Below are 8,812 nucleotides of genomic sequence, written 5' to 3' on the forward strand. Positions count from 1 at the left end.
AAAAGCTACCCGAAATCGTGTTTTTGTGGGCATTTAAACAAATAAGCGAACAGAGTGCGCATTTGCGTGGAAAACACCTGCTAATAACTATAGTTTGGAAAAAGTATTTTACAGGACTATCCCCTTAGTATTGGTAGGTTAAGGAGTAGGTGTGGGTGAGGGGTTAGGATTAGGGGTGGGGTTAGGATAAGCAATCAGGTAGTGCCTTCATCGAGGGGGGGTCATAATTTGGGGGGTCAATACCGCACGCCGTTGGAGATTACGCTGCTGAGTTCATAAACGCGAACGCCACTTTCAGCCGCGTTCTTGCAATAACCGCCTTACTACTGGTGTGCATGTAATCAAATGTCACTGTTCATCACAAAAAGGTATCATATGACTTCATATGAACTGTATCTATAAACAGGGCCGTTTCTAGGCATAGGCGAGCTAGGCGGTCGCCTAGGGCGCCATTTATATGTAGTTTGGGGTAACAAAGGGGTTCTATAGGTTTGACTGAAATAATAATAATAATAACTGACACTTTAAATCAATGTTTCAAGAAACCACAACAAAAAATTTTAACAAAAAACAGATAAAGACAAAAAAGTAGCCATTGATAATATCTAAACAATATGTAGTAGTATAGTATATAGTATCCAAATTAAAATGTAATAAAATTAATTTGTGTGATTTATGTGTAAATTATGTGCAATGGCTTAGCCACTAGGGATTGTTACATAGGGCTATACAGGCATCTAGTGGCAACATAATGATATTACATATACTAAATTGTGCAAAATGTTTATCTTAACAGTCTAGTAATAATTAATAACTAGACTATTAAAATAATAACAGTAATAATTTACAATAGGGCAATAGGGATTTCGCCTAGGGCGTCAAATTGGCTAGAAACGGCCCTGTCTATAAATCATGTGCACTAAAATCCCGTTGCTAGGATCACCATTAATTGTCGTTGCATGAAAAATACTGACATAGCCTACTTAGAAATTAAACTGTATGTTTTCCATAGAGGAAAGTCTGAAACGACATGAGTAAATACCAAAATTTTCATTCTCTGCATGAACTATCCCTTTAATAAACTCATATCTACAAGCGATGTTTTGAGAAACACTTTGTGAATAAGTGTCTAAACTACTCAATGAGAGAAAGAAGCAACTGGTTTGTGCGTCAGATACAAACAACCAGAAACTTCTTGTCTTCCCCGATGCCCGTTTGCAGCAGTAGTCTCAGATTAAAGGTAGAACGCAGGCAAACAATTGACAGAGGAAGAGAAAACCCCACTGGTTATCTATGCGCGATGCCCACCCCCTGGTTTTACAGAAAGCCAACATTATCCATCTGTCACTTGATACAGACGCTCAGCACACGCGTCGTTTGGCTGATATAGGTGGGCTGACTCGAGAACAGCAGGACTCTCTGGATAGCAACTTTACTGGATCGAGTCCATGCTTGTTTTATTGGGGAATATTTCAGCACGTTGTGAGTGGTAAGAGATGCGCGGATCGTCCTCTTGTCAGTGTCTGTTCTCATCTAACTGTTTCATTAATGTTGTGTTTGTGCCGTGTGATTTTTTAAAATAGCTGTACTGATCATACTAACTTCTAAGCTGCAAATGCATTTGATACAGCTTCTCTCGAAGCTCGGGCAAGAAGTTGTGTCAGCGGAGGCTGTTTGACAAGGGATGCTCTTGACAGATGTGGCTGGATTCAGTCTTATAAACAAGATAGAGATGTAAACATCAGTGATATGTAAACGAATTTTTATGTACCAGTAAGATGCTTGTAAAATGTTTTATTAGTTGTTTGTGTAATTAATTTGGCAGTCTTGTGGAAAGAGTTATGGTTCGATTTATCCGTGAACAAGAAAATATTCAATGCATTTTTAAACCATGATTTAAAACATAGGTTAGGCTACATATCATATATTGCACCTTGTTCCAGCTATTAGGCATGCTCTGGTAAAATATTTATAAAAACATCTCAAACCAGACTAAACTGCACTGCCGGTCTTATCTGGTCTCCAAACCTGGTCATGTTTGTCTTTTGAGTTAATTGGTTAAGAAGGGTTTCAGGCGCTTTTCATTAGATTTGGCTTGGAGACCAGCGTGGCCAGGCTATGAGACCATCTTAATGAGACCAGCAAATCAACTGAATACAATCTTAAACCAGCAAAAACAAGCTTAAGACCAGCAAACCATTGTTAAGCAGTTTTTATTCTTGCAAATTCTGCAGGAAAGCTATGGGGTAATGCACTATAGACATTTTGATGGTTAATTTATTGAGCGATGCTGTATTTATGGTTTTTTAGATATTATGGATTGGTCACTTACATTAGTGTTTTGCCTGTAGCTATATTGGCCATAGACAGACATTAACCTTGAATAGCATCCTGCTGTGTCTGTAGGCATGTAGACACATGGAGAGAGTTTAGACATGTAATAATAAATAACTTATCATATATAATTCTGCATATTTTTCTAAGCTTGTATTGACATCTTAATTAATCCATTTATAATAACAAAAGTAAAAAAAAAAAAAAATTTCATTCATGTGATTCAGTTCAGAGTGGTCAAATATCTGCTAGATGTACCAGTGCAGATTGAGACCTTGACAACACTTTTGATTTGGCAAGAATTAAACTTTTTAATTGAAATTAAAATTGCAATGAGTTTGAATTGTTGTATGCATAACTGTTCAGATAGTTAATGAATTCTCAAACTACTCTTTGACATTAGGTGAGGTAAACGAGAAACTATTTGAATCCTTTTGTCATCTTTGGAGACATTAACATGGCTGTAATGAGTTTTTAAAAACAGATTAATATATTCACAGCAAGGTCAAGATACCCATACATTTACATAGGAGAAATGTGACAGAGAGAAATAGATATAATTTTTCTTCCAGTAGTTGACGGCTCATAGTACTGGTGCTTGATTGTGTTGGTCGATGTGGCTGGGGCGATTTTGTCAAATGGCAGAGAAAGCTAATCGTAGCTCTCAGTGTGCACACCGATGGAAATAAATTTTGCCCCTACATTCCCTATTCCCAGTGTGGTAATCAGTTTGTTGAATGAAAAAGCAGAATCATAAGAGACGTTATTGTAAGAGACAACCCTGAAAATCCTGTAAATGGTTTGAAAAGAGCTACAGCCAATGAGGATTTCAAGATTGGAGTGATTGAAAAGAGAAAGACAATCTTTACTGCAGTCTAGATGCTAAAGTATATGTCAGATTTGATTCATTTTTTTTATTTCAAGAGCCATCATAATGTGATTTGGTCTCTTTCTCGGAAATGAAAGTGTAGTTATTTATACAAAACAGGAAAGCTGACATAACCAGAGGTTCACAAAAATACAACCAGCTGGTCACACGCAGATATAAGTTGAGTGATTTCAATATATTGATTGTCACAGACACAAAACAATCAGATCAATCCTGATAGTGCTTGACTGTTTTAGTAACAGCTCTCTTATGCCATTTGCTGTATAAAACTCCTAACAGAGCTGCAGTGGTGACTAGTCCCTCTCAGGAGCTAATAAAAAGCACAGGGAAACCACCCCATTGAATGCTATAAATTAGCAGGGCAGCAAGAGCTTTTTCATGCAAAGTTCAAGGAAAAGTTCAAGGCAAGCGACATGGCTGTTCATTGATAAGGAATTTGTTGAGTGCTTGATTGCCATATCTGTAAATTTATGCTCTAACAATGTGTTTGAAATTCTGACAACATCCATAATTGCCATGCTACATTTTTCTGACATGTTCATTTATATTAGCTGCAGAAGAGAATATGTAATATGGCATTTCTGCTTCTTACATTTTGTCTTACAAATCACTGATACCATAGACCATATTCATTCAGGGACTAACAGAGAGAGAAAATTGTACTTGGAGGCCATCACTGCCAATTTTGTGCCACCTTGATGAAATGGATCTTAAAGGGGTCATATGATGCGATTTCAATTTTTCCTTTCTCTTTGGAGTGTTACAAGCTCTTGGTGCATAAAGAAGATCTGTAAAGTTGCAAAGACTAAAGTCTCAAATCCAAAGAGATATTCTTTATAAAAGTTCAGAGTCAGCCACACCTACCTAAAACGGCTCGTTCTAACACGCCCCCACATATCTACTTCACTATGTGGGAAGATTTGCATAACGCCGCCCAAATGTTCATGCAAAGAAAGAAGGCGTAACTTTTAGTCTCACTGTCGTTTTGTTGACGCTGCAGCCATGTCGTGAAGACACTGTGTTTCGTTGTGAAAGCGAAACTACTTTGTTTGGTCTTCCAAAAGAGGACGATATCCGCTTCGTCATGCCTAGAGCTGATCTGTGCTGGTCGCTGAGGGAATACATCAACTTTCACCGTGGACGAAGCGGAATCCAGCCCGGGGTCCGTCACATGTGGTTGCCGCTCATTCGTCGGATCCGCCGGGCGCGCCGTTCTCGACCCCGCCGCCTTAGCTCACTCTAGCCCGGCCTCAGCTCACGCTAAGCCGGGGCTTCTGCTCACGCTAGCCCTGCCTCAGCTCACTCTAGCCCGGCCATCAGCTCACTCTATCCCGGCCTCAGCGCACGCTAAGCCGGGGCTGCTCAAGAGAAACGTGGCAACATACAGTACATCACAGCTAAAATAGGCACTGCATTATTTAAGATGGTAATTTTCATCATTTGAAGAGAAATGAGACTGTGAGGCAGAGAATTTGTTGCAGATATTGCATGTCTAATAGCAACACCTCAAACAGTGTGAACTAAAAACTGCAGCAACATATTGATTTTGGAGCAGGTTCGGGCCATTTGAAATGTTTTTTAGCTGAGGAAAGGCCAACTAGCTTGGGTTGTCATCTGTGACTAATACTGAAATGCCATAAGTTTTGAGCTGAATTCTGGGCATTCAAAAGTAGATGAATTCACATTAACGTTTTAAAGCACATGCAAATGGAAAGAGATGAATGCTTCCAATTCATTAGTCTTGCGTAGCCCGATCTTTGACAAAATGGCAAAAGGGCTGGTCCACATCACAGCTTATTCTGGCCAAGAACTGCTTGCATAAACAGGAACATTGTTATTATAGTATCAGTGAGATACTATTATAGTCAGTTTACATGAATAATAGGAATAATAGGCAAACTTTGGTAAACTATTCGAATTTTTCATCATCAGAGGTGCTTGTTGTATCACCTTGGTACCTTGTAAACACAAATGTATTCCATGGTGGACTAATAAATCAGATTAGAGCTTGACAGATTAGAGAGCTTCATGCATTAGATATTTGGCCAGCGAATGGACTGATCTGAGTCCAGGTGACAGAAATGACCACCTTGTTACTGTGGTTTAGGTTACGGTTTTGCAATTATTTAAATATGGAAGTAATATGGTAATAGGACCAAGTAGCCTATTCTGTGATTGTAAGAATGATCAAATGTGAAAAATATGTACTACAGTCCCAACTCCTTACTTTAGCTCCTACAGTGATAATGCATCTCACATCTGCCTATTTGTAATGAAACTCCATAAACACTGTGTAATGATCTCTCAAATGCAAAGCAGACACACTTTTTACAATCTGGCACTTTATCTTGTTTAAATGTTTTAAAGTCTAAAAAAAAACATTCTAACTGACAAAGAAAAGTGCAATCCTTCCTTTTTGCTACATAGGTTGCTTTAGTAAATAAGTGTCCATGCTTGCCTTCCTGACAGAGTGAAGAATGTGATGGTGACGGAGCAGTATGGAGTGCTCGTGGAAGACTCTACTTCTGCTCGTGTGCACGTCTTTGGGGGTGCAGTACACTGCCATCCGTTCCCTTCATGACTCCTTCAGTGGCCCATGCCAAGACTCCGCCCACTGCCAAGGACGCCAGGGTAAAGGTGAGTCACTGTCCTGTAACACAAAGCATTAGATTTTCACAGTGACATTTAAAATTGTATGAGCATTCTGCAGGTCAGTGCTGTCACTGGAAGAAATTAAAATGAAATTTGGAAGTGGAAATGTGTGTGTTTGTTTTTTTTTTTCAAATTGTATCAGGTTTACAATAACCCACTGATGGATTGTATTTACATTTATTCTGATTAACAAATAAACAAGGTTTTCCTCTATCTGTGTCTGGGTCATTTTTATTATGCCGTACAGTTTCATGTTCCCATAATACAATATATTTATTAAAGCTGGAATGAAACAGATAAAATGACAGATCTTTGCAAAAGAGGTATGTTGTTTCATTCGAAGATTGAGTTATGACATTTTCACAATGAGATCAATAACATGCATTCAAAAACATGCTGAAATATATTGGATAAAATAAACAGAGCAGCGATTAAAAAAAAATCTAATTAAATTACTTCTTACATAAAAACAGTCTTTTTATTTTCTTTCCATTGTGAAAATAGAATTAACAAAATTAAGTATCTGAGCTTTTGTAGAAATACTTCAATACAGACATAAAGTTATAGAACTTACAAACTGCATAACAGCAATGACCCATCTATTCAGGTGTACTCAATTTCATCTGCAATTTAGACACAGTTTAAGCCCTCCATTAAATTATAGTTTGCATAGAGACTTAAATTCAATTATAATTCATGTTTGATTATGGACATAGCTTTAGCTGGTTTGACAAGACCATTCTAAAGGATTCAAATTACATTCTCTCTATAGGCTTATCTCTCTCAGGTCATCACTTCTGTAATGAGTAAGTTTGTGAGGAAAGAAATTAGCAGAGAACTGTTAGAAATGCAAACTGGAAATTCCCCCCTCATCCGCTGTAAGGAGCGAGAGATGGAATATCAATAATTAATTCAACAATTATCTCATCATTAATCTGCCATAATATGTCCTCACAGACCAGCTGTTTGCACTTCCAGCAAGCGTCGACTCACACAACCTAATGTGCCACGCACAATCAGTCTCTCATCAGGCGTAATTACAAGCGTTATCAGTCTCTCCCACCCTCCTGCTATATATAGTAATTGTTCATTTTGAGCAAAAGTCGCATAATCTTTTTCGTATGGGGAGAAATGCCGTTGTTCATATTTCAATTTTATACATTTTTTTCAAATATTGCTTCAAAATGGTGAAATGATTACCACCACAGAAGGAGGCAATCCAAGTCTTCAAAACAACATTATTACTGCTGTATGTTTCCTCTCTGTGGGCAGAATAGGTTTTTGAATTGCACTGGACTTTATTATGTTTTTGTTAAGATTAGGTTGCGCTTTTCCCTAAATTAAAGCTCCAGGTATTTTCTTACCCAAATAAATGATTGATTAAAGATGAAGCTGAACTAATTGGGTCTTTTGTGGCCTTATAATGTCCGCTGAGGTTTCAGAGCACCATATTATCTCATTTTCTCTTCTTCTCTTCCCCAGAGCAGAGATGGAAATCTCTCTGCGATGACAGCCAAGTCCCTGATGAGACTAGTGCTGCCGCCGCTCGAAAGCACATCCTTCTGTTTGCACAAACCCGCAGTGGCTCCTCATTTACTGGACAACTTTTCAATCAACACCCTGGCATATTTTATGTTTTTGAGCCTCTTTTCCACGTGCAACAGGCCTTCACCAATTCTAGTAGCCGTCTACAAAGGGCTTTGGATGGCAGAGCTCTTCTGGGAGCCTACCGAGACCTCCTACTCAATCTCTACAACTGTGACTTCAGCTTCCTGGAGAGCTATATTCGCCCCGAACCACAGGATCACATGACCGGGGCCTTTTTCCGCCGCAGCTCCAGTCACGCCCTGTGCACGCCGCCTGTCTGCCAGGAAGGTGCCGAGGAGATTCTAGCAGGCCAACCGGATGAAGTCTGGTGCCCAAAAAAGTGCCAGGCCTTGAACCTCACACTAGCCTCTCAGGCTTGCCAAGCACGAAGTCACGTGGCCATAAAAACAGTTCGTATCCCAGAGATAGGCGACCTACGTACGCTTTCAGAAGACCCCCGTTTAGATTTGAGAATTGTCCATTTGGTGAGAGACCCCCGAGCCATTCTCACCTCCCGCATGACTGCTTTTGCCGGTAAATTCAGGGCCTGGAAGATCTGGAATGCCACTGGCCGCCAACCACGGTACGTGGACCTGACGCAGATAACGAGAACATGCAGAGATATTGAGTATTCTGTGGAGACCAGCCTGCAGAAACCCTCATGGCTGAGGGGGAGGTATCTTTTGGTACGCTATGAAGACTTGGCCTTGAATCCTGAGGAAACGTCCAAGGAGATATACAGATTTCTGGGGCTGGACCTGCATCAAAGAGTGCTCACATGGATTGCTCATAACACCAATGGCACTGTCCCATCTTCTTCAGAGTGGAACTATAAGTACTCCACTACAAGAGACTCTAAAGCCACAGCTCAGAGCTGGAGAGTGCATCTGAACTTTGACATTGTTAAGACAGTTCAATCTCTTTGTAACAGAACTCTTGCTCTGCTAGGCTATAAGCTTGTCCAGTCTGTAGATGAACTGAGGAATATAACAAAAAGTTTAATGGAGCCTAGGACGTAGTAAAGTTAATTTTTATGTGAACTACTCGTTCATTTGGAAGACACTTTTATCCAAAGTGACTTAACATTGCTTTCAGTGCATACACTGAATCAAACAGTACTCACAGGTTCCAACAAAGTACATTTGGTTACGTAATATTGTGTTAGTTACTTTTAATATTTTTCAGTTTGTTTTGACAATTTGCATACTAATTGTCAATGCCATGTAAATGCAACATTTTAGATCCTACTTTGGTGAAAACTTAGCTCATGAATAATAATTACGGATATAATGCCTAGTACCTTTTTTTAAAGGGATAGTTTACCAAAAAATGGAAATTCTGTAATCATTC

General features: G+C 39.3%; 1 protein-coding gene across 1 annotated transcript; it reads left to right on the forward strand.

The window, feature by feature from the left end:
• Positions 1-1,387: 1,387 nt before the first annotated feature.
• LOC107740436 (carbohydrate sulfotransferase 1-like) lies at positions 1,388-8,481 on the forward strand. Its single transcript, XM_016552881.1, has 3 exons — positions 1,388-1,489; positions 5,693-5,860; positions 7,358-8,481. The coding sequence occupies exons 2-3, from the start codon at positions 5,722-5,724 to the stop codon at positions 8,479-8,481; spliced, it is 1,263 nt and encodes a 420-aa protein (XP_016408367.1). The 5' UTR covers positions 1,388-1,489; positions 5,693-5,721.
• Positions 8,482-8,812: the final 331 nt, after the last annotated feature.

This window comes from Sinocyclocheilus rhinocerous, unplaced genomic scaffold, assembly GCF_001515625.1.
Source record: "Sinocyclocheilus rhinocerous isolate Xijiao unplaced genomic scaffold, SAMN03320098_v1.1 scaffold2055, whole genome shotgun sequence".
Taxonomy (NCBI): Eukaryota; Metazoa; Chordata; class Actinopteri; order Cypriniformes; family Cyprinidae; genus Sinocyclocheilus; species Sinocyclocheilus rhinocerous.